General features: G+C 37.8%; 1 protein-coding gene and 1 long non-coding RNA gene across 2 annotated transcripts; both read left to right on the forward strand.

Annotated features, from left to right (window-relative positions):
* Window positions 1–11,220: 11,220 nt before the first annotated feature.
* Window positions 11,221–11,726, forward strand: LOC121973259. The gene is made up of 3 exons (XR_006109457.1): window positions 11,221–11,234; window positions 11,385–11,443; window positions 11,626–11,726. It is a non-coding gene; the product is annotated as an uncharacterized LOC121973259 (long non-coding RNA).
* Window positions 11,727–13,033: 1,307 nt separating this feature from the next.
* On the forward strand, window positions 13,034–14,283 carry LOC121972354 (calcium-dependent protein kinase 20-like). The gene is made up of 4 exons (XM_042524036.1): window positions 13,034–13,082; window positions 13,405–13,520; window positions 13,633–13,800; window positions 13,906–14,283. The coding sequence occupies exons 1-4, from the start codon at window positions 13,034–13,036 to the stop codon at window positions 14,281–14,283; spliced, it is 711 nt and encodes a 236-aa protein (XP_042379970.1).
* Window positions 14,284–26,682: the final 12,399 nt, after the last annotated feature.

The raw sequence follows: 26,682 nt of genomic DNA on the forward strand, positions 1-26,682 counted from the left end.
CGAGTGATCGATCTGATGACCGATCAGTAACCACACAGTGATCTTCTGTGTGTTATCTGATCGGTCTGGAGACCGATCAGGAGTTGAGCCAACAATGGTGAGGTGATGATCGCGTACGCGATGAACGGCGAACAGCTGCCGTTGCTCAACGGCTTCCCGCTTCGTCTCGTGGTGCCGGGCTGGTACTCGACCTACTGGGTCAAGATGCTGTCCGACATCGAGGTGCTGGACAAGGCTTCAGCCTGATCGGTCCAGAACTATCCGTTGGCTCACAACGGTCTTCTGTCTTCTGGCTTCTTCTTCGCAGGTGGATGCAGGTATAAAAGAGGCTGAGGGCTCCTACAGACGGAGACTACTTCTTCCTTCCTCCTCTGAACTGAGCTGCTGTTCTTCTGAAAGCTGTGCTCTTGAGCTTTGCTGAGCTCCGAAGCTTCGTGTGAGCTTCTTCGACTGAGTTGCTTGTTGGCATTCGTCCGTGAAGTTGGTGCTTCATCCGGGACTTCAGTCGACGAGAAGGCAAGCGAGTATTTGTATATTCATTGTGTATTTTGTTCTTGCTCTTCTTTGTATTTCTATATTGCTGTTGCAAGCTATTGTGGCGAGGTTTCTCCACCCAGAAGGAGTTCTTATTAGCCGGTTTTCCGGGGACTCATCCACCGACGGATTGATAGGCTTCGTCCACCTTACGGACACGCCGAGGAGTAGGAGTTTCATCTCCGAACCTCGTTACATCGTCGAGTTTGAGTTTGAGGTTTGATCTTTCCTTTTTGTGTTTCTATTTAGTTATTTCTGCTGCGCTAACCCTAATCGTAGGAAGAAACAAGCAATTTGGGGTCGGCTATTCACACCCCCCCTCTCTAGCCGAGTATGACGATCCTAACAAGTGGTATCAGAGCGTGGTCGCTCTTCGTCGGATCAACACCCGGGAGAGCACGAGCTAGAGAATGGATCGTTTTGGAGAAGACGTCACGATCCCGCCCTTCTACGATCGCGACGACTTCGCGTTTTGGAGGGTAAGAATGAAATATTTTCTTATGACTAATCTTTAGAATTGGAGTTGTGTCCAAGTAGGTTTCGCTCCTCCAATGGATGAAGAAGGAAAACCTATCGAGAAGAAAAAGTGGACGAAGGAGCAAATCCACCAATCAACCATCAATGATGAGGTAACGAAAATCATTGAATTTTCTTTACCTAATGATGTTTTATGTAGGATAGGTGGATATAACGATGCCAAGGAGTTGTGGAATAACTTGGCAAAGTTCCATGAGGAGAACTCCACTTCAAGTCATGAAGAGGAGTCAAGTGAGCCAAGTAGCTCACATCATGGAGGCATGGATTTAGAGGTTGAGGGCTACTCAACATCTAAGGAAGAAGAGGAGGAGAGTTCCTCTTCAAGATCGGAGCAAGAAGAAGAAGCTTCTATCTCCGGAAGGGATGAAGATGAGAGCTCACATCCATCCTCAACCCTAGGTAACTCAAGCCATTTAATTTCAAACAAATTACACATAATGTACTTTGAGTGTAGGGAAGTTGGGCATTACAAGAGTAAGTGTCCAAAGAGGGTTAGGAAGACTCCACCGATGCCAAAGGTCAAGGAAGCCGGAGTCCCGACACGCAAAGGCAAGGAGCACGTGGTGTGCTTCCAATGCAAGCGAAGGGGACATTATCGGAGCCAATGTCCGAGGGGGAGGCAACCTCACAAGGACAAGAAGACGAGTACATCGATAGGGGGAGCTAAGGCAAATCCTAAGGTAATCTCTAAGGCACATTATTGCAATAATAATAAGACACATGCTAGTAGCCTTATTGCTATTGTTAATAATGGTAAGCATGATAACATTAGAAATCGATACACATGCTTAGGTGCCAAACATGTGAGCCTAGATAAGGATAACACTAGGAAAGCCAACCCTAGAATTAACCCATCTAAGGCTAAGGAAAACCTAGGTAGGAATCCCAAATCAACTAGACACATGCCTAGGAATGCCTCAAAGAAAAATGACAAATCAAGTCTTGAGGTATTAAAGAAGGAAAATCAAGTCTTGAGGTCAAGACTTGACATGTTAGAAAAGACCCTTAAAAATTTGGAAAAGTCAAATATAGGGTCCAAGGGGCAAAAACCAAAGCCCAAGGACATGAAAGGTTTGGGTCACAAACCTAAGTCCCAAGTGGTCAAGCCCACTTATCACAATGTTCCATTAGATTATGGAACAAAATCTAGGGCAAGGAAGACCATCACCAAGGTCACAAGGGGAGTCACCCCTAGAGTTGATCTTGATGAGTCCCAAATGACCAAGGCTTCAAAGCCTAGGAGGGTCATTAGAAGGGTTGCTAGGGAAGTCATCCCTAGTGAATATTTAGTGAACCCAATGAGCTCCAATAGGTATTGGGTTCCTAGGAGCGTGATTTCATCACGCTAGATTAGTTAGGGTGTGCCAACCTTACTTGAATAGGTAGTTAACCTAATCATGGCAAAAGGTGGCACTTTAGGATTTTTCAAGGTATAATCAAGCCTTGAAAATGAAATTAAGAATTATTCCTAAGGTGATTAGAATGTGCCAATCAAATTTGAGGAGTTTTCTAGAGTCAATCTAATTGGCACATAGTGATCTAAAAATCTTTGGTATAAGATGCTAGGTCTATTACACTTAGGAATATAGAACCTATGGCAAAATGATCAAAATTATCAAAAATGGCAACTAAGGCTAGAATTAGGTATTTTCTATACCTTTATGTGCTATTTGCCATATATTGTTTCCCATATGCCATGTCATGACATCATATTTATTTTATGATCATTTAAAATGTCATGATAATGCTTAGGTTAGTTATATGTCATGCCTTAGTTAGAGTTTCACACTTTATGTCATGACATCATGACATTGACACATGTTTTCATTTATGATACTATTTTATGCCATGTCATCATCTTTTGCATTTATAATCAATTAATTTGATTTAAGGACAAAAACATAATTTGATATGGAAATCAAATTGTTGTTTAGAAAATGCATGAGAACTTAGCTTAAGACGACCTAAACCCATATCTCACATCAAAATTGACTTGAATGTGTTTGATACACCTTAGATGTGTGTGACATATTAGGATGATGAGTTAGGATCAAGGTGCATAGTTCTTGTACCTAGATGAGCCTAATTCTAAATTAGGGACCATAGGGAAAGCTTGTGTACAAGTCATGTACATTTATCCCTAAGATTGTGGTCCCAAATTAAAGGGTTTAAAATCATTTTAAAATTGATTTGAAAAACCTTGATGAAGCTTTTCTAGTGATAGCATTCATCATTGAACAAGTGATACAAAGAGTGATTAACTTTGAGCTATTTCAAAGACTTTTGAACTTTGTATCAAGATTTGAAAATGGAAGTTATTTTCATAGAAAACTATTTTTCCATGATAGTATATGTTATGAGGAATGTATCCTCAAAATTTCACAATTTTTGGAGTTTTATGTAATTTATTAGGGGTTTCTGAATTTCGATGAAGGAAAATCAGAAATCAGAACCTATTAGTACCTGGATTGGTCACTGGACCAATCCAGGGAAGGCTGGATCGGTCTGGTGACCGATCCAGGGGACTTTTGATCGGTCTGGTGATCGATCAGGGCGTGCCAAGTTGCTGAAATTCGACTGGTTGTCTGAAATTTCAGCTTGAGAATTGGTGTTTTAGAGTTCTAAAGGTTTGAAACTCTCCAAGACATTGTTGATGCAATGGTCAAGGGGGAGTTGACTTTTAGGGGGAGTTTTATCTATTGGTCAAGGGGAGTTGACCTTTAGGGGGAGTTGTCATGAGTGATATGGGATTATCACTAAATTGACTATTGACATTAGTATCAAGGGGGAAATTAAGGGTTTCAATGAAAGGTATGAGACTTTCGTTAGGAAGAAACTCTTGACCTTGATTCACTCTTTTTGATGTGTGTCAAAAAGGGGGAGAATGGAGAATGTCAGGAGAATGTTCAAGAAAGAACATTGGAGTTAGTGGGAGAGTTTGTTGATCACAACGAGTGAAGTTGTGAACAACGATAACTTACTCTTCAGGGGGAGAGTTTGTTGATGTGTGCCAATAGGGGGAGAATGAAGGGTTTAAGTTAGGCCTTCATTATCTAAGAAGTAGGTTGCCTTCTTAGAAGGAGAATGTAAGGTTGTAACTTATGTTTCATTACCTAGTGGCATGAAGAAAGTTGAGGCTATTGGATTAGCCTAACTTAAAGGTATTGTCAAACATCAAAAAGGGGGAGATTGTTGGTGCAATTTCCAGTAGGTCAAGGTTGACCTAGTTGACCAAGCGTAAACCTTGGTCATGGTTTTGATGTTTGACAATACAGAAAGACATGTAGACATGGACAATGTAGGTGCAGTTGTCCATGCGGAGAGATACTGATCAGGGTCTGATCATGTTGGATGAAGAAGAGTCAAGTAGGTCAAGGTTGACCGGATACTTGACTGGGAAGTCCTAACTGGGATGTTAGACAGTTCAGAAAGTCCTGGTGAGTGAAGCCAGGCAGTTCGGAAAGTCCTGGTGAGTGAAGCCAGGCAGTCGGGAAATCCTGGTGAGTGAAGCCAGGTGAAAATCCTAGTGAGTGAAGCTAGGTGAAAGTGAAAGTCCTAGTGAGTGAAGCCAGGCAGTTGGAGAAAGTCCTGGTGAGTGAAGCTAGCCAGTTGGGAAGACCTGGTGAGTGAAGCCAGGCAGGGGAAAGACCTGGTGAGTGAAGCTAGGCAGTTTGGAAGTCCTGGTGAGTGAAGCCAGGCAAGGGAAATCCAGATGGGTCAAGGTTGACCAGACATCTGGTGAAAAGTCCAAGCAGGGAGCTTGGCATGGGAAAAGTCCAAGTATGGAGACTTGGCACGGAGAAGACCAAGTTGGAGACTTGGCACGGAAAGTCGGAGAGGGCTCGGTAGCTTGTTCTCCGGACTGTGGTCAGAGAGGGCTCGGTAGCTCGTTCTCTGGACCGGACGAAGTCGGAGAGGGCTCGGTAGCTCGTTCTCCGGACTAGGTCAAGAGAGGGCTCGGTAGCTCATTCTCAGGACCATTTAGGGTTTAGGGCTGGAGCTCTAAACCTGGATCGGTCTGGTGACCGATCCAGCGATACGCCTGAGTGTCTGATCGGTCTGGTGACCGATCAGATAACAAACAGAAGGGTTCTGTAAGTCATCTGATCGGTCTAGAGATCGATCAGAGGAGTTGAGCCATCTTTCTGTGAGTGAACTGATCAGTCTGGGGACCGATCAGCAGGGAGTCTGATCGGTCTCCATGGTCGATCAGAGACGCAGCCACCTCTCTTACAGAGAGGTGGGATCGGTCCGGGGACCGATCAGACTGGGGCCTGATCGGTCCCCAGGACCGATCAGAGGCGCCCTGGACCGATCAGGCTTCAGCCTGATCGGTCCAGAACTATCCGTTGGCTCACAATGGTCTTCTGTCTTCTGCTGTCTTCTGGCTTCTTCTTCGCAGGTGGATGCAGGTATAAAAGAGGCTGAGGGCTCCTACAGACGGAGACTACTTCTTTTTCCTCCTCTGAACTTAGCTGCTGTTCTTTTGAAAGCTGTGCTCTTGAGCTTTGCTGAGCTCCGAAGCTTCGTGTGAGCTTCTTCGACTGAGTTGCTTGTTGGCATTCGTCCGTGAAGTTGGTGCTTCATCCGGGACTTCAGTCGACGAGAAGGCAAGCGAGTATTTGTACATTCATTGTGTATTTTGTTCTTGCTCTTCTTTGTATTTCCATATTGCTGTTGCAAGCTATTGTGGCGAGGTTTCTCCACCCAGAAGGAGTTCTTATTAGCCGGTTTTCCGGGGACTCATCCACCGACGGATTGATAGGCTTCGTCCACCTTACGGACACGCCGAGGAGTAGGAGTTTTATCTCCGAACCTCGTTACATCGTCGAGTTTGAGTTTGAGGTTTGGTCTTTCCTTTTTGCGTTTCTATTTAGTTATTTCCGCTGCGCTAACCCTAATCGTAGGAAGAAACGAGCAATTTGGGGTCGGCTATTTACACCCCCCCTCTCTAGCCGAGTACGACGATCCTAACAATAAAGTTTGAGATTTAGTACCATCGCCCAAAAATAAAAAAGTAATAGAAACAAAATGAGTATTTAGAAATAAACTAAGTGAAATTGGGGAAATTATTAGAAATAAAGCTAGACTAGTTGCTAAAGGGTTTAGTCAAGTAGAAGGACTTGACTATGATGAAACTTATGCCCCAGTAGCTAGATTAGAGTCCATTAGAATGTTACTCAGTTATGCATCCCATAAAGAGTTCAGATTGTATCAAATGGACGTTAAATCTGCTTTCCTAAATGGATTAATAAAAGAAGAAGTCTATGTAGGACAACCACCTGGTTTTGAAAGTCTAGAACATCCTGACTATGTATTTAAATTTAAAAAAGCTTTATATGAACTTAAGCAAGCACGTAGGGCATGGTATGAAAGGCTAACTTCTTACTTAATATCCAAAGGGTTCAACCAAGGTCAAATTGACACAACCCTATTCGTTAAGTTAATAAAAGAGGATATTTTTATAGCCCAAATCTATGTAGATGATATAATTTTTGGTTCAACTAATTCAAAATTTTTATATGAATTTACAAATCTAATAGAACAAGAATTTGAAATGAGTCTAGTAGGTAAATTAACTTACTTTTTAGGATTACAAATCAAACAAAAAAATGAAGGTAATTATATTTATCAACAAAAATACACTAAAAAATTACTTAAAAAATTTGGAATGGAAAATACTAAAGAAATAAAAACACCTATGACAGTAAACACAATCCTAGATGACGATGCCAATGGAAAATCGGTTGACTTAAAATACTATAGGAGTGTTATAGGTAGCTTATTGTACTTAACTGCAAGTCGACCCTATATCTTATTTGCAGTTAGTATGTGTGCTAGATACCAAACCTGTGCTAAAGAATCACATTTGACTCAAGTCAAAAGAATCTTTAGATACCTTAAAGGAACAACAAATGTAGGTATTTGATATCCTAGAACTAATAATTTTGAATTAATAGGGTATTCTGACTCATATTATGTAGGGTACAAATTCGACCACAAAAGCACAAGCGGTGGATGTCAACTACTAGGTCCATCACTTGTTAGCTGGTTTAGTAGAAAGCAACACAGTGTTGCTCTATCTACAACTGAATCAGAATATATAGCCATAGGAGAATGTGTTGTACAACTATTATGGATGATGCACACTTTAAAAGATTTTAACTTAAACCTTACAAATGTAAAAGTATTAATTGACAATATTAGTTTAATTAATTTAACAAAAAATCCAGTGCATCATTCCAGAACCAAACACATTGAAATTAGGCATCACTTTATCAGGGATCATGTCACTAAAGGAGACATTGAACTCAAGTACATTGAGTCAAAATCTAATTTAGCTGATATATTTACTAAACCCCTCCCTGAAAGTAAGTTTAGCAATCTACGTAGAAAATTAGGGATGTGTCTAATAGATTAGGAATTTTAAAAGTGTTTTCAAAAATGGTTATTTTCAAATTCTAAGGTAAAATGCTTTTATGTTTTCAAAATTTCTTATTTTTAGAATTTCAAAAATAGTTTTAGCCTTAAACTAGGGCAATCCCTTAGAAAGCATGTTCCTCTAGGGATATTACTTGAGCATCTCACCAATACCCTAGGACTCCCTTGTTTGTGATTGCCAAACATAGAAAGGGGTGAGATGCATACGACTCCCTGGACTTAAGATGCTTGTTTCAGTGCATCGACATAAGTCTAGGCATTAAATATCAAACAGATATTAATCAAGCTAAGTCATTCAGTTTAGTCAAACACTACATGATGCTTAGACTTAACTTGACTAACCAAGTGAAAGCTGCTATCCTCTAATAGTCAGTGAGTAGCTAACTAGTTAGACAGATTTTGTAATGTCAGGTTCAGGGGGAGGTTAATTATTTTTATTTTGAAATTAATTTTTGAAAATTACCTCTTTTTAAATCAAGTCAAAACTAAGTGTTTTAAATATTTCTTTAGATTTTCAAAATTAAGTTTTAAAAGTTAAAATCATTTTTGAAAATTATCTTTATTTTTAAATTTTAAACGTTTCAAATTCAACTTTGAAAATGGCAACTTCTAAACTTAGTTTTTGATTTAAACCCTCCAAACTTCGGTAAAAAGTAGGTTTTGAAAATTGGATTCTTTATTTTGAAAATTATGGTATTTTTTGAAATTGAATTCTACTTGGGTTTTAAAACATATTTTTGGAAATTTATCTTAAAGGATACAGAGTCAAGATTTAAAAATAAATTTTACTTCGTTAAAGTTTTACAAACTAAAACTTGATTTGACTTAGTTTCAAAATCTTGACTTGTAAATTGAACTGAACCCTAATATTTTTTACTATCTTTGCAAATTATGTTTTCAAATTGCAAGATTAAGTTAAAATTACAATTATCTTTCTAAAGTTAAACGTAACTACTTTTTGAAAAAGATAAAGTTAAAAGCTTAACACTACAACAAAAACCCTCATAGACATCGGTGGAACAACAACAGTTTTAAGCAAAAACCGATGTCTATGAGTATTTTACACCGGTTTTTCCAAAAACCGGTGTCTATGAGTGCAGATTTTCGCTCATAGACATCGGTTTTTTAGCCGATGTCTATGAGCGCCTTTTTTTTTTATTAATAGACACTGGTTTTAACAACGGTTTTTAAAACCCGATGTTAATGAACCAAAAAAAAAAAATTTAATGTTTCCACTAGTCAAAATTTACAACACTTCGTTCGCTTCAAACCTAAAGCAATATCGCGCCGCTTCTCTCAACCTAAACCTAAACCTCCTGACCATCTCTCTCAGCCTCATCTTCCCCTTCCCCTTCCCCTTCCTGGATCTCTTCCCCTTCTTGGATCGATGCCCCCTCAATCGGATCAAAACCACCTGCTTCTTCTCCACGCTCGCCGACACGATTTGGCCGGGCCAGTCCGACGGCTCCGGCCTCACCGGCACCCACGGGGGCTCCGTTGAAGGCTCTTGCTTGCTCAACGACGGCGGCGAGCTCGTGTTGAGGCAAAAGGAAGCAGAGAACAGGGATGCGTCTCCTCCATTTCCTTGTTGCCGCTGAAGCTCGAGAATCGATTCCTCCAACCTTTGAGCAACCTCTGAGCAAGCTCTTCGACGTCACGGTGGATGCCGACGATCCCTGCACCCTCAGCTACACGCCTTCCCCCGGATCTCAAATCAACTCCGTCAAGTGGAACCACACCAGTAAAAACGCTTTCCCGCCTCGTTTTATATCGCAGTGTCTGTTTGCTTCCTCTTTGCTGTGCATTTCTGTTATGCTTGTGTCGGAGGGTTTTGTTTGCTCGATTTTAGCCTCTCTCTTTTTTTCCCGATAGTGTGGGATGCGTTACTCTCTGAAGCAAAATTACTAGGAAACTGCGTATCTACATTTTTTACTTCTCTTGGAAATTTGTTGCTTTGCCTTGGATCTACACTATTCGAATTGTATAAGGGCATGTTTCATCCTTGCCTAGTGCCGTCAGAATTTAATTTTCCCATGACTCATCATTCAAGTTTATTTTGTATCTTGTATAACTTAGTTAATTTTGTTAATCCAGCGGATGGTGGCTGACTTTAACGGTGGAAAAACCTAAAGTACCTAATGTGGGATAACTGTGATATTATATGCACCTCATGTGCATTAGAGTTAATATATAAACCTAAAGTACCTAATGTGGGATTAAACTCCATTACATGACTCAAAATACTCTAATAACTTGAATACTCTTAACTGCTACAAAGCACAGTGGGAAATTCTTAGGTCCGTGCTTTGTGAGAATTATATTGTGATAGAGCTTGTAATTGGAAATCATCTGTCTTTTTCTTCATTCATATTTGCAAATAGCATCTTAAAATCTTCTGTTAAATACTTATTCCAGGTTTTTATGAATGTGTTTGCAGTATGTTCTGTAATCTTTTTGAAAACTATTGGTAATATTTTGGCATAGCTGGTATTGATTTTCTATATACCTCCTTTCCTTTAAAAGCATTAGTTCTTCTTACTATTTCTGAACTTGACTTCTCAATCTTGGGTTACCAAATTTCTCAGTAACCTGATTTACAGGTCTTAGCTAGAGGCATAGAGTGCGACATTGCATTACTTGCAGTTGAGAGTGAAGAATTCTGGAAAGGTGCTGAACCACTTCGTTTTGGTCAATTGCCTTGCCTTCAGGTTGCTGTTGTTCATGAATTGCAAAAATGTTGCTCTTCCTTCATGATAAGCAACTTTTCCATAAGTAATTTGTGTTTCTTTTGATGCATCATTGAACCTGGTATTAGCCCTTCTCCAGTTGTTCATTGAATTGGCTTAATTATTTTTTAATTCCTATAAGCATTTTGTAATTTTGATGAATTAAGTGTATCAAAATGCCATAATTAGCCTTTTTGTTCATCAAAGCAAACTCCAGTTACCAAGTTTGATAGATTGCTTGTGGTTCTTGTCACATAGTGGTTAGGTATTTATCCAATGTGAAGAAAGTGAGGAAATTTTATGTTCCATTTTGAATCATTGGTAGGTGATGGGCTATTATAATATAATCTATAATGTTCTTTCATAAGGCAACGTACTCCATGTTTCTCCAAGTGAATTTATGCTTTGCCACATGTAGCATGTTTTCTTTTGAAACAATAAAGATATTGATTATCCACACTTGAATTTTATCAGTGGTAATATGTACTTTTGGTATGCCAAGTCTGTATTTGTTGTCAAATCTTTATGTGATGAAGTGTGATCAAGTAGAAGTTCAGTTGTTGCAACAGTTAACATTTTCTAAGGCTCTCTTTTCTATAGGGTTATTTAATCTAGTTGTTCTTCCATAATTCATCAAACTAACAAGTTATATGATACACAGGATTCAGTAACTGTTGTAGGATATCCACTTGGTGGAGATACAATCTCTGTGACAAAGGGTGTGGTATCACGAATTGAGGTTTGATTTCATGAAATTGTGATCATAAGCTTTTAGTATTTTTTTGGTGAATTTTATATTCTTGTTGAGATTGTTTTATAGATGATAAATTGCTGACTTAAGTGTTATCAATTTTAAGTTGGTTGAAAATTTTAGAACATGGTGTCCAAATGAGCTTTTTAATATTAATCACTTTTTTTTTGCTTCTGTTTCAGGTTAGTATGCTCATGGATCCTCTGATCTGCTTGGTATTCAGATTGATGTTGCAATAAACCCTGGTTGGTAACTCAACCTAGTTTCCTTGCTAGAAAGATAGCATTTTATTTTTTAGATAGTTGGATGTTATTGCACCACTTTCTCTGGCAAGGTACAGATATATTCTTGTAAAAGCATATTAATGTTGTCAAAGAAACGTACTTGTTTTGCAGGAAACAGTGGTGGTCCTGCCTTCAATGATCGTGGTGAGTGTATTGGTGTGGCATTCCAGGTATTCCTTCTGCTAAATCTGCCTTTTATTTTCCCTACTTTATCTATTCCAAACTTTTCAAAAATCTTTTATAGATTAACTTTGTCCCAGAATAATGTTTAATGGAAATGCATCTGAGTACTGCTTTTGCACCTAAATTAGCATTCTACCTTCTTTCATATCTCACTAGATATTTCATTTAGGTTTTCAGATCCGAAGACACTGAAAATATTGGATATGTTATTCCAGCCACTATGGTTTCTCATTTTCTTGATGATTATGAAAGAAATGGGAAGTATACTGGTAAGCTGACATCGTGAGTCATCAGGAGCCTTCTCTGCATGCAGCTGTGATGCTTGAACAAGCATCCTACTGCTATTTGCTTTCCATCCCACCAATGTTACGCAAGTATGGTTTTCATCTTGTTTTGTTTGGAAATCGTTACTACATTTCTGATCAGGTACTCGATTGCATGTCAAATTCATCTTCATATTGAAACTTGTCTCAGATATTTAAAGTATGTTCAAAGTTTTATGTGCTAATTGTAAAACATTCATTCTGTAAAATGTAGAGACAACATGCGATTCGAGCTTACAGGAATGCACTCTTCGTTTACATAGAAAATGGTTGGAGTTATATATCTAATCATGTTCACTACAATGTTGGAAGGTTCTCTATGCTTTGTTTGTATATTTGTGAATTTATCTTTGATGCTTTTGACCTTATCTCCTTCCATTTACTTACATGGTATTCTTTTATTGGAGTTCTTGATTTGGCTATCAAGCATATGCTAGAGGTTTTGGCTTGCAGTCATCTATCCCTAGCCACACAAAATGCATTCCTTAATGAATTTTCCCATGTTGTCCAAGTACTTCTATAGATTCTTCCTCATGATATTTTTGTTTAGTAGTTCGTAAATCTTAAAATCTTGCTATACCTTGATTCATCAGAGCATGGGAATGAAATTTGAGGTTTACAATCTTCGACTACCTGTTATCAATATGGCCTCACTCAAAGTATTTTATTAAGATTTTCGAACTTACGCATCACCTTCAGATTTAAGTTAGTTGCTTGATTTTCATTGTCTTTGAAGGACTACTGTTATTATATATTTTCCGGGTTTCTTGTCATGGTTATTCCTTATCCTCTATCCTTAATGTACTTTCTTTTGCTTTAGATGCTAGAACAAAAAGCAAACTAATGCTTTGATTGAGGTTATGAAAATTCATAATTTTTTGTGCTCCAGAGAAAAATTAATTCTTAGCGATGGATTTGGGTTCAATTCCATCAATAAGAAAAATGAAAAACAGTACTAGACATGATTTTGTTTAAAAATTCATGCGGCCTATGAAGAATGCTCCTAAACAAGGAGACAACAACGTTAAACAAACATGTTAACAACATTTAACATCAAAATAGTGTTGTACATACAGAAATTGATTTTCCTCATTATTATTCTTCTTCTCTGAACTTGGGATAAAAGCTACTGAGGTTCCTACACAATTGGGAGACTTTGCAAAACTAAAGTAACTAATTTATTAGGTTGAAATGATAGATAGATGAGTGATCTCAGTCTTGGCTTTTGAATGCTCCTCATTTTATAATTTATAGATGCTCGAACCAGATCCTAAGAAGAGCTTGACGGCTCAGCAAGTTCTTGGTAACTTTTAGCTCCTCGCTTATTCATCCTTTGTAAAGAGAGTATTAAGTACTGGTTATGTTAGTTTCTCTGTATGATCGTTCATGCTTTGTAAGAGTAGAGAAACTTATTTCTCATTGAAAATGATGTTTTACTCGTTGAGTCAGTATAACGCATGTTCCATCATTCTATTATGTATGAAGGTGCCAGTCATCAGTTTGAAACTCATCTTCACTGATAGTGCCTTGCTTACATATAGAACATCAACAAGCAATTATATAGATATCTTTTCTAATCGAACCAATTTAGTTATATAGAATGTACTTAATCTATGAATTCGCAGATCATACATGGCTGCAGAATGCAAGTAAAGCTCCCAATGTTAATCTAGGTGAAACCGTACGAGCAAGACTTCAGCAATTCTCTGGGATGAACAAACTTAAAAAGAAAGCTCTACGGGTAAGTGATCATAGCTCAACACTCTTAAGGCATGCAACTTTTGATTTTGATTATCTATTTGTTGATTAGTGAATTATATTGCATGATAAGTCTGCTCTGCTCTTTCTTACAGGTTGTGGCTGAATACCTCTCTGTCGAGGAAGTTGCAGACATAAAGGAAATGTTTGACAAGATGGACATTAATCAAGATGGGAAACTATGCTTTGAGGAGCTGAAACTCGGTTTGCATAAGCTCGGTCACCAGATTTCAGATTCAGACATTCAGATATTAATGGAAGCAGTGAGTGCTTAACCGAACATCTCATTGAGCAGGATCGTCTTCGTTGAAAATATCATGATGCCTTACTTAAAACCTCTGTCTCTTATTCGATCTTGTTGATGACAGGCTGATGTCAATGGAAGCGGTACCTTAGAATACGGAGAATTTGTTGCTGTCTCAATCCACTTGTGCAAGATTGGAAACGATGAACACCTACACAGAGCCTTCTCATACTTCGATCTGAACAAGAGTGGATACATAGAAATTGAAGAACTCAGTGATTCCTTAGCTGACGACTTGGGTCCAAACCGAGAAGAAGTTATTAATGCAATCATCCATGATGTCGACACAGATAAGGTCAGAAATTTAAGTCTTCTGTCCATGAACCATTCATCTGCTTTATACTTTTGTCTGCGGACATCAATATTTTACGAAAATATGGCTGCATTTGCAATTATAACAACATCAGCTGACAATGGACGTCTTTCATCACAGGATGGTTAATAACTAGTCTTGGCTTGTGAACCACTGAAGATCCTTATTGCAAGCATTGAAGTAAGCATTGATGTGGTTGAGATAAATGATGAATATGTCTCTTTTTAAGCATTCAAATTAATCATCTTGTTACCTGGTGCTCTTATTACTTTTTCAACTATGATTTTTGGTCTTGGTTTACTAATATATTATTTATGTGTTTTTACAGTTTACAAATCTCAAGTACTCCAGAGTTGAAATTGATGAAGTGCAGTTCGAGTGGGCTGAATGCATGCTAGATTACATTTGAAGTGCGGTTCTACCTTGATGTGTTGTAAAAAGAATGTTCTACCTTGATTTTGATATCTATTAGCTAGCTTTTGATGTAAAAAGAATGTTTGAGTATTTTATGGATACTGTTGTAAGAAAATTATTTATATAATTTGTGAATATTTGTGTATTTTATGGATATTGTTGAATGAAGAATATTTGTGTAATTTGTGAATATTTGTGTATTTTTTTTATTATTGCCGATTTTTCATTGTTTCGGAAATCAAATTTGTGCTATTAAAAAATATCCATATTACATCGGTTTTCCACCGCTGTAAAACCGGTGTTATTAACTACTATTACATCGATCATTTACCGCTGCCAAAACTGGTGTTATTAACATACAATATTACATCGGTTTTACACCGTTGATGAAACGGTGTCGTTAAGTGATACTACACCGGTTAATAACCGATTCGAAGACCGATGTCGTTAAGTGATACTACACCGGTTTTAACCCGATGTCTAAAATGGCAGACCTTTTACATCGGCTTCATAGACATCGGTCGAAAATGAAATAGACACCGGTGGAAAACTGATGTCTATGAGGGTTTTTGTTGTAGTGTAAACTATTTTTCTATGTTATACTCCCCCAAGATAAACTATTTCTAGATTGTTTTTACTTTGCATTTTTCCAATTTCAAGTTATTCTATGTTAATTTTTTGATGAATGCCAAAGGGGGAGGGTTAGGTGGTTAAGTTAATTAAACAACACAAATAGAAAAAATAATAAAATTTAAAAAGCTAACTTAACAACCCTATGCATGTTTTTACTTGCATATTTTTTTACTAACTTAACCAGGTTGTCATTACATCAAAAAGGGGAAGATTGTTGGTACGGTTAGCACTAACGGTTTAACTCAAGTTTTGATGAATGACAAAATAGGTTAAGTAAGTTTCGTTGTTATCTAACACTTTGATGGGGCTGACCTGATGTCTGACACGAAGCCCAGCTAGGTCGACGGGCCAACCGGATAGCTGGCATGAAGTCCAAACGGGTCGACGGGCTGACCGGAGGTTTGGCACGAAGTCTAGCTAGGTCAACGGACTGACCGGATAGCTGACACGAAGCCCAAACGAGTCGAAGGGCTGACCAGACGTCTGCCAAGTAAGTGAAGGTAAGTCATTAGAGGGGAGTGACTATGAGGACGCGTTCCCGGAAGGGAACTTAGGCGTCGATCCGACTTAGAACCATTTCGAAACTCTAAGTCAAGATCTTGACTAGATTTCGGTCTTGAGGAGATGGAATCTAATTATTATTCTATTTGAGTTTTAACTGTGCTAATACTCTATTTTGTAGGATATATATCTTATATTTTGCCTCTGGACTAACATTTTCTTGTAGGAAGGAATCTGTCAGAAAATGAGGGTCCAGGCGCCCGGAGGTGAAATTTTATCCCAACGTCACCTCGCTAAGTGGAGCTCACTGATTGGCTCAACTACGTCACATCCAGGGTGCCCTGAATGTTTCGGGCACCCTGAACCTCCTATATAAGGAGGGTCAAGGCTGGAGTCAGAAACACAACTCATGATTCGCTCTCTGGTGCTCCTGCGACACTGCGAAGACAGTCTGACAACGCACTTTTCATTCTTCTTCTTTATTGTCAGTATTGTTTTTTTTCTTTAGCTTTCTTGTACTTTAAGTTGTACACAATTTTGAATTGCTAGTGAATTACCCATCAAAAGCACCCTTGCGTGCGGGCCTTGGAGTAGGAGTCAACACAGGCTCTGAACCAAGTAAAAAATTACTTGTGTCATTTCTTTTTGCTTTACTCTTTCCGTTGCATATTCTCGATATTTTTTTTAATCGATATTCACCCCCTCTATCAAACGCTTACGATCCAACACTGATAACTAGCAGGAAGCCTAGATAAGTTATATCTGGCAGAAAATTTAGTTTCTGCAAGACTTGACAACTGACTATAATCTAGATCTTGTGGGTCATGAGATCAGAGTCAAGTAAGTCTACAAATGGTAAGTGGAGGTAAGTACTGGAGGAAAAAGATTTAGTTAGGACAAGTCACAGTGGAATTGTAGGTGCTGATTCAACTTAGATCCATTTTAAAAATTTAAGTTGAGACCTAAACTAGATTCTGGTCTTGGTAAGACATAATCTAACTCATAAATTTATTTTATTTTATGGGTTACCTCTGTTTTACAAGTTATTTTTTTCTATTCAAACTAACATATTTTTATAGGAGTTAAGTGTAAAATATTACCCTCGGATGAATAGTACTCGAGGCGCCACAGTTGAGGTGTTGGAGGCACCCTCGTGCAAATAAGTTTCACAGATAGAGCTTCAGGCAATGGAGGCACCTTGGAGGTGATTGGAGGCACCTTGAAGCTGATGGAGGTGCCTCAAAATTGTTGGAGGCACCTTCAAGCGGATTGAAGTTGAAGTTTGCAAATTAGATAAGTGTCATTGGAGGTGCTCTGAATTGTGGGAGATGCCTTCAATGTTGTATAAAAGGAGGGTTAGGCCAAGAGAAATTGCACAAGTTTTCTACACACTTCCTCGATCATCTTGCTTCTTTGCCTTCGTGCTACTACTGTGCTACAACGCTACTATGCCCGACTATTGCAGACGGACCAACAATGACACCCAAGCTCAATTATTTCTCCATCTTCGTGTTGGGTAATGCTTTTAAGTTAAGTTAATTATTACATAAGGAAGTGTACGTAGGCTCATTACACTTCCTTTCTTTTCTGTACACTCTACTGGGGGATTATTAGTAGAGAGTTTTAGTGGATTACCCATCAGGAAAGGTCCAAAGGGTTTGGGTCTTGGAGTAGGAGTTGTCGAAAGTTTTGAACCAAGTAAATACTTATGTTTTTGGTTTCTTTCTTTTCATACTTAGTTTTTCTTCTGCTATTCACTGATTTCCAAAATCGAAAAAAAGTTTTTTTAATACACGTGATTCATCCCCCCCCCCCCCCCCTTTTCACGTGCATCGATCCTACTAGTGGTGTTAGAGACAATTCACTTTGAATTGGTGTAACCACCATTCGAGCAAGAGTTTTCTTTTTTATTATTTCATTTTTCAATTTTTAGCTTTTCAACTCAAGTCTGAATTGATGCAATCATCTCTTTTGACAAAGTTTTAAGTTTTTTGTAATTTCTCGAAATTGGTGTAACATCACTCAAGCCGTTTTTTCATATTTGTAATTCTTTCTCTCTAGCACTACTAATCCAAGACCTAGTCTTGGACTTTGTTTCTTTATTCATTCTTTTTGCAAGACCTAAATGACCCAAAGCAAAGCGTATATCACTACTCGCCCTCCACTCTTCAGTGGGGATGATTTCCCATATTGGAAGAGGAGGATGGAGGTCTACCTGAAGACCGACAACAATAAATGGTTCAACATATGATGAGGGTACAAGGCTCCAAAAAATGATGCAATCGGTGTGCCACTTGACACAAAAAATTAGAATCCAGAAATGATGAAAAAGACCTAAATTAACTCAAAGCCACTGAACACCCTCCAGTGTGGGATGACAAAGGAAGAATTCAACCATGTCAGACTATTCAAAAACTCGAAGGAACTCTGGGACAAGTTGATTAAGCTACACAAAGGCACAAGTGATGCTAAGGTAACAAAGCATGATTTATTATTAAACAATTTACTTAACATAAAAAATACAGGACAAAGAAAAGGTAACCCAACTGCAAGTAAGGATCAAGGGCATCCTCAATGGACTTCATTTGATCTGCCACTAGTTGGAAAACAGGGACGTTATAAGGTATATCCTAAATTCATTTCGGCAAAAAACACTGTGGGCATCTATATTAGATGCTTATAAAGTTTTGAGAAACTTGACAAAGTTAAAATTAGATAAGTTATTTTGTGAATTAAAACTATATGAATAGACAAATTCAAAATAGGCGGAGAAAGGTATAACTTTTCTTGTAGGTTCTTCCAAGGAGGTGAAGACGAAAGCCCGAACCAAATCCGAGCCAGACATTGAGTCAGATTCAGAATCAGATGAAGAAGAACAACTAGTGAACATGGTAAGAAAAATGTTCACTAAAAGAAAGAAGGACTTCACAAGTTAACTTCCAACAACCCAAAGGCAAGCATCACTTGTTTTGGATGCAACAAGGAGGGTCACTTCAAGCACGAATGCCTCAATCTAAAAGAAGACAAGTCTAAGAAGGCAAGAATGAAGAAGACACTCTCAGCCACCTGGGATGAGCCTTCCTTAGAAGAATCAGATGTGGAAGTATCAAAGCAAGCGAGCTACCTAACACTAATGTCAACCGTACCCAAGTCAGAAAGAGATTCAGATCAAGAAGATAAGTTTGAGTACAAATCAAGCCACGGATCCGCATCTGTTTCTGAAGGTTCCAACGAAGTAAAATCTATTTTAAATGTAAAATTTTTTAAAGTAATGGTATGCTTAAATAGGAAATTAACTAAAGTTAAAGAACAAGTTAAATTGCTCCTTCAGGAAAATTAAGACATTAAGGAACAAAATTTAAAATGGAAACTCAACTCAAGTTACAAAACTTGAGAAACAAAATTCCATCTTGAAATGTGAAGTTTAGAGGACTTCTAGACCAATTCACCACCAGATCTAAATATCTAGATATGATACTTGGATCCTAAAGAGTTTTATACAACAAATCCAGACCCGGATATAAATCTAGCTCAATTAATAAAACATTTATTTCACTTGTTAGTCAAAATAAAAAATAAATCAAAGCAGGAGTTCTGAAAGCTTACCTAACTAAGCAAATAGGACAAAACCAATACTATGTACCTAAAAGTGAAATTCATTATATAAATACAAAACAGAGAATCACTACAAAAAAAACACCCATATAAGAGCGGCTTTTTTTACTTTTAAAAGCGGTTTTCAAGTGCTCCTACACTTTTACCAACGGTTGTAAAACCACTCATCTTGTTGCCGTCCCTATATCCTATAGTAGCGGTTTTTGTAACCGTTGGTACAAGGTAAAAAACCGCTCCTATTATTCTATGTAGGTACGGTTTGAAACCAGTCTTACACGTTGTGCATATAACAACGGTTTCAAACCGCTTCTATAGGTATAAATCCAGGAGCGGTTTAAACCGCTCTACAACCTTTTAGGTGTAAGAACAATTTTAAACTGCTCCTACACGCGATGAATATAAGAGCGATTTCCAAACACTATTGATGCTAGAAATTTAGGAGTGGTTCAAACCACTTCTAAATGTCATGGGTATAGGAGCGGTTCAAACCACTTCTAAATGTCATGGGTATAGGAGCACTTCAAAACGTTATTAAAGCTAGAAATATAGGAGTGGTTCAAATTGCTCTAGAACTCATAAGGTTTAATAACAATTTTCACAATATATGAGTGATTTCAAACCACTTCTAAATGTCATGGATAAAGGAACATTATTAAATGCTTTAAGAGCACTACAAACCACTCTTGAACCCGTGCTCTTACATGTCATGGAAATAAGAGTAATTTCAAAATTGATATTAGAAATTTTAGATTTGTTTTAAACTATGCTTAAAAGTACAACCTATTGATTGATTAAAAGTGATCTAAATAATTTTATGGATTAAGCTACCTGATCAATTATGTAAATCAAAATTATCATGTTAATCATGTCTGATGATGAATAAATCAATATGATTTGAGATTACATACGTGCGAATACTACAATTAAAAGATGTTTTTAATTACAAGTCTAAAGATTCTTTTACAATCAAAACATGAAGATGAACAAAAAAAAAAGCCTAGAATTCTTGTGAGGGTGATTTGATCTCTGGTTTACTCTTCCCTCCGCCTTGCTTCTTGGGTAGTAAAGCCCGATGGATGTTGGGCACGCCCCATCATTGGAAATCGTCGCACACGCTAGGAGCCTGCCAAACTCCTCATTGTTTTTCATGAGCAATTGAATGTGTTTTGGGATGACGCATCATTTTTGGCCAACTCTAACACCTTGAACAATAAAGAAATATAAATTTAGTTAGAGAAGGGGATCCCTAGTGAAAGAACAAAACAACGAAGCTTACGTCAGCATCTATGTACTCGAGGACTATAGAGAGAGACCGATGCACCGGAACCAATGTGCTAAGAGTATCAATCGACCCCAAGGTAATGAGTGATGCACCCCATCGGGAACTGGAGGCCAACCTTCTGCAACCAAGAAACAACCTTCGTCCCCTTGGCCTTGCTATGGCCACTCTTAGTCGTTGTCGCACCCACTATCGTCAAACTCATCACAAGAGATCGAAGCTATTCGATGGGGGAAAAAAATAGCAACAACGATGGATGCTAGATGGGTAGGATTTTCACATGATTTTATTGAATGGGTCGTCACTCGGATTGCCAGCGTGGAACAACTAAAGGTGTTAGATGATGTGAGAAATTTAATCTTCCATTATCAATAATACTGAATAAATGACAATAGTACGATGTAGCAATCATTGATTTTTTTTCCTTTTTTATTTTTTAAATGTTTTTATTTTTTTAATATTTTTTACACGTATTCCCTTTTTTATTATTTACACGGTTTTCCTTTTTTAATTTTTTACACGCTATTCCTTTTTTTTTTTACACATTTTTCCTATTTTAAATTTTTACACGTTTTCCCTTTTATATTTTTAAATATATTTCCTTTTTTATTATTTACATGATTTTTATTTTTAATTTTTTACACGCTTTTCTATTTTTTTTAAAAAAAATTACACGTTTTTCTTTTTTAATTTTTTACAAGTTTTTTTATATTATTTATTTATGTACTACTATAATTTAGACGAGTGTCGTTTGAAATAGGTATAGTTTACAAATCAATTCTTATCCATTAGAAAACAAATAGATCCGTTACCTTAGCGAGTCTCTCGTGTCGACCCCATGGATATGAAAGAAGCTAAATGTAGATACACAAGTGTTAAACGTATGGTGGGTGACCACAGGTCATTAGTTCCTGGTAATCGACTCATGACCATTACACTAGAGATGTCATGCGTCCATCATCTGTGTTATGCCCTAGGGGCATTACCCATTAGAGGAGAGAATATAAGTGGTTTATTGCCGCACTAATTCTTATCCATTAGAAGAGAGAATGGTTTATAGCAGCATTTTATATAAAATGTTGTTAGCGATTTGAAAATTATTCCTAGAAGTTAAGCAATAAAAACGGTGAGTAGCAATATTTGACACTAAACTGTTACTATGTAGATTAATTCAATGTCTTGTGATCCATTACACCATTTCCTCGGGATAGAGTTATTGATTTAAGTTGGGTCCGTTAAGTTGAGTTCGTCGGATTGATATACTTTAATTGTTATTTTTTAAAAATAATATTGATCAATTTTATCGAAGTTAACTAAATTTATCTGGTCAAAAATATTTAATTAGTAATTAATTCTTTTTTAGCATCCAGATAAAAAAATATTTATAATAATTAGTGGATAAATGAGAATATGAAAACAATGAAATAATCTATTTTAATATTAAATATATTTTTATTTAAAAAATTAAACATAAAAATGCTATGTCCAAATTTTAAAAAAAAAATATAAAAATTAATAATAAGTATAACCAATAAATATTTTAATTTATTAGTAAAACCTAACTTACACTAGTAAAAAAATTAAATATTACAATTCAAATCTAATTTTGATAAATAATAAATTAAATATTACCAAAAAAAATAAATTTGGTTAGTAAAAAATCATATATTACCTGTTAAATTTAACTTTGATTATAAAAACAAATTAAATATTACCGACCAAAGTTTGAATGATTTGATAGCGGTTTATAGCAACATTTTACACAAAACGATATTAAAAGTATTCAGTATGAATGCTTTGATAATTGTTCTTAGAAGTTAGAGCAATAAAAACGATTAGTAGCAACATTTGACATAGAACCATTACTAAAATTACCCAATATCAGTAGTTTCAAGATTATTTTTAATATTTATATCATTAAGAGCGGTTTACAGCGATGGTTTATTCAAATTGATGCTAAAACTATATAATAGGAGCACTTTGAAAATTAATTCTAAAACAATGGAGCAATAGAAGCCTTTTATAATGGGACTTTACACAACATGATATTAAAAGTATTTAGTAGGAATAGTTTGATAATTGTTCTTAGAAGTTAGAGCAATAGAAACGGTTAGTAGCAGTGTTTGACATAGAACCATTGTTAAAGATACCCAATATCAGTAGTTTCAAGATTGCTTCTAAAAGTTATATCATTAAGAGTGGTTTATAGCGGCGGTTTAATCAAATTAGTGCTAAAGCTATTCAACAAGAGTGGTTGCAAAATCGTTCTGAAAAGGTAAGACAATAGAAACGGTTTAGTTCAAATTGATTCTGTTGTTGGATTTCCAAGAGCGGTGTTACAACCGCTCCTAATAAACCGCTTCTATATGGGTGTTTTTTTTGTAGTGAATATATGTTTCAAGGGGGAGGTACCAAATTAATTGGAATTTCTCAAAAACAAAACCTGCCCACTTGGGTACCTAGGACTAGTTAAGTCAGGGTTAGTTCTAACTTGTTAAGATTAAGGATTAGTACTAAGTTCTCTATGTGAGACTAATTGAAAAGCTTTGTTTAAGGCACGTGGTTACCCTAATGATGTCCAAGTTGTTGGTGCGGGATGCATCCGACGATCGAACCTAAGTTTTGATAATGGCAAAGAGTTCAAAGTTAAGGTCATTTGTGTTTAACGTGTTTGAATGAGCTTGTAGGAAAGTCCTAAGTGTACGTAGGTAAAAGTCCTAGCTGTAATTAGACAGGTGAAAAACTCTAGGGGTGGTAACCCTAGGTCCTAGGGGTGGAAACTGATAACCATGATTTTGCTACATTATGTTGATTCATAATGCATGTTTTTAATGATCTTTTCATAGCTTAAACTCATATTTACTTTACATTTCACAAATTGCATTTGATCTTGGATTTAATTGCAAATTAATTTATTATCATGATATTTGATGCTAATATTTGATTATTATTTTGTAGGCATCAAAAGGGTCATGGACCCGATCAGATCAGACCACATTTACAATCAAATCTAGGGCTAAACAGGACGATCAAGCCTTGGAGCGATTTGGACCGTCCATTGAACGGAGAGATCTAAGCCATCCGTCAAGGATCTGGTCCATCCAAGCCAAGAGAAAGTACATTACAGCCATTAATGAAGATGTAATGCCTGAAAATTCTCAAAACTATTTTAGGAATATTCTATGATATTTCTGGAATTATTAGATATTTTTCTAGAATTTTCCGAGTAGCGGAAGTAGCAAAAATTATTAGAAAAGTAAATGGCTTAAGCGGGAATCGAATCCGGGACCTCTCGGGTCCGCTAAACCTTTGGTTAGCCTTAGTAACCGGTGAACCCAGCAGGGCCGTGCTGAAAGGACAGGGGGATCAATTATATTTATAATTGGTTTAGCCGAATTAATTACTTAGTATAAATAGGAAATTTAAGTTGGGGTTTGGTTTATTTTTAGAACTTGGTTCGGCAACCCCACTCCAAAACCTCACGCCGACGCCAACCCCTCTCCCCTCTCCTTCTCTCGGCGCCACAACAAGGGAAGAACTAGGGTTCCATCCCTAGGGTCCCAAGGCCACTTTCCGGCGACGATTTCAGCACAAGGACGTTCCCTCCGCGAGTAGAGCACGTGGACGCGAGTGAATCGTCGAGAAGTCGTCTCCACCGGAATTTCTAGCGATTAGATTTGTAAGAAATCTAGCACACAAGGTAAAAAACCCCTCACCTGCAGTATAAGTAGCTCTCGCATGTTTTCTTTTATGCATTAGATTAGTTTTATTGAATTTTGTCAGCATATAGTGTGTATTTTAACTCTTCTCACAGATCTAGGGTTTTGAGAGCATCTCTAGATGGGCCGAGCACGTGTATCCTCTGTAGATAGGGGTTTAGACGTTGCTGGGTGCCTAGGGGTGGTCTCCCTGATCGAGAGGAGAGTTAGAGAGCGCCAAATGCTCGACAAAATGCCTAGCATAGCCTTATGATACAGTGGGCATTTAGTTAAATGCCATAGAACATGTTAATTAGCATGATCAGTTTTTATTTCAGCTTTTATGAGACTAGATGTCCAAATGGGTGGGCTCCCACAGTCGCCTCTAGGTTCAGACAACCTAGTGCTAGGTTCAGATAACCTAGATTTAGCAAAATAGTATTAGCTATTTCAGTATTTTACTTTTCAGTGGCACTGTACTGGATTAGATATCCATTGGGTTGGGCTCCCATAGTCGTCCCTAGGTTTAGCTAACCTAGTAACCCTACTAGATTTGGAACTTGCAATCCCAGGTCTAGTTAGGGATGCGTGCACAGCAAGTACAGTTGCCGGGCCCAAAATAGTATTTTTATGTATTTTCAACCTTTCACACATTAGTTCGTGAATTCAGTACAGTCCTAGCAGTAGCTCAGTATTAGCTTAGCTCAGTTTTTAGTATCAGCTTAGTTTTTGATTGATACCATGTGATTGATATCATGTTCAGCTTTAGATATGCCATGATTGTATGCTTATATGCCATGCCATGTTTAGTTTATTCAGTATACTTAGCATATTCTTTCAAACAGCATGATTTAAAATCATATTTGCACCATATGCATGTTTTAGTGAGGTAGATGGTTTCTTACTAAGTTTTTAGCTTATAGATACTATTTTCCTTATACTGCAGATACAGGTAAAAGGAAAATGGACTAGCAGTGGAGGCTGGATGTCAATGCAGATCAAGATGTGTGTGGAAGGAACTGGAATAATGATCCTAGGGATCGAGTTTTATTTTATTATGCTTTAGCACGTGTTCAGTATGCATTAGTACTTATAGCAAGCGTTATCTTATGTTTCTGTTAGTTAGCAAGAGAACAGTTTAAAACCTTGTTAGTTTTGGTTTCCTTATGTTTACATGCCATGAATTAGTATTCTATGCCTTAATCATGTTTAGTATGGTAGCCATTACCTAGTAGAATATTTCTCTTAGCTTTTATAGCGTTGTGTAATGACCTTGGCACGCATCAGTGCTGATATCAGGGGCCTGATACATCGAAACCCGATCGGTCGCCAGATCGATCAGAGTCTCGATCGGTCAGACCGATCGAGGACTGTTCTTGGGAAGCTTTGTTGGTTCCGATCGATCCGGGATCGTTCGGGAGCCGGGTCGCGAGAACAAAAATTGGCTCAGCGATCGGTCGCCAGACCGATCGGCGATGATCCAGAAACTGACCGATCAGGGACCAGCTGGATCGGTCGGCAGACCGATCCAGCAGCGTACAGAATTGCAGCATAGTTTATGGATCGGTCGGTTGAACGATCCGGAGTTTCCTACCGTGCCAGTATCAGTAGATCGGTTTGTGGATCGATCCGAAGTTTATTATCAGTTGTAAACACCTCCCTTAACATGTGTATAACTCTTAGGTACCCCCAGAACACTAAGTTAAACTTTACAGTATTTAGTTCAGTAAAATTTTAAATTAGCCAGTTTTCATTCCACATTAATAGTCCAGCACAGCATAACTGTAGCGATCGGCCTCGCAGCCTAGTCAGTAGGAGGCGGGTCGTTATAGAGTGGTATCAGAGCAGTGTTCCATACTTCCTACACACACATCAGCATTAAACCTGCAGCTTCCAAGTAAGAATACCTCTACTTTATTTATGTTTCTTGCTTTCTTGTTATAGTTCATGTTTATAGATATCTGATGCATGTTAGTATGTGATAGTATATAACATGGTAGTAATAGTTATACAATTATAATTGTATTAGTTATGCATGTCCTGTCCTCCATGTCTTTAGAAATGGCACGAGGACGCCCAGCTAGAAGGACACCAGCTACTGAGCCCCAGCATGAGGCAGGCAGTTCAGTGCCTCCCCCAGACCTTACAGCGTTAGTGGCTCAGTTACAGCAGCAGCTAGCTGAACAGCAACAGGAGATAGCCACCCTCAAGGCTAATCAGCAGAATACCCCCACAGTCACCCCGGAACCAAATCTGACGACTCCAGTGGTCTTAGTGGTTCCACCAGTCCAGCCTACGACACCAGTAGCCCCAGCAGCAGTAGAGGCAAAGAGAGAAGCCTATTTGATCCAGTGGCAGAGAGTCAAGCCAGAAAACTTCTCAGGCACT

The sequence above is a fragment of the Zingiber officinale genome, chromosome 4A, assembly GCF_018446385.1.
Source record: "Zingiber officinale cultivar Zhangliang chromosome 4A, Zo_v1.1, whole genome shotgun sequence".
Lineage (NCBI taxonomy): Eukaryota > Viridiplantae > Streptophyta > Magnoliopsida > Zingiberales > Zingiberaceae > Zingiber > Zingiber officinale.

What these genes read in the sequence shown, in the direction of transcription:
- LOC121972354 (XM_042524036.1), top strand. Translation starts at nt 13,034, where the DNA reads ATGCTCGAACCAGATCCTAAGAAGAGCTTGACGGCTCAGCAAGTTCTT. An exon ending in GACGGCTCAGCAAGTTCTTG is followed by an intron (nt 13,083 to 13,404) that starts GTAACTTTTAGC and finishes ATGAATTCGCAG; the next exon opens with ATCATACATGGCTGCAGAAT. An exon ending in TTAAAAAGAAAGCTCTACGG is followed by an intron (nt 13,521 to 13,632) that starts GTAAGTGATCAT and finishes TCTTTCTTACAG; the next exon opens with GTTGTGGCTGAATACCTCTC.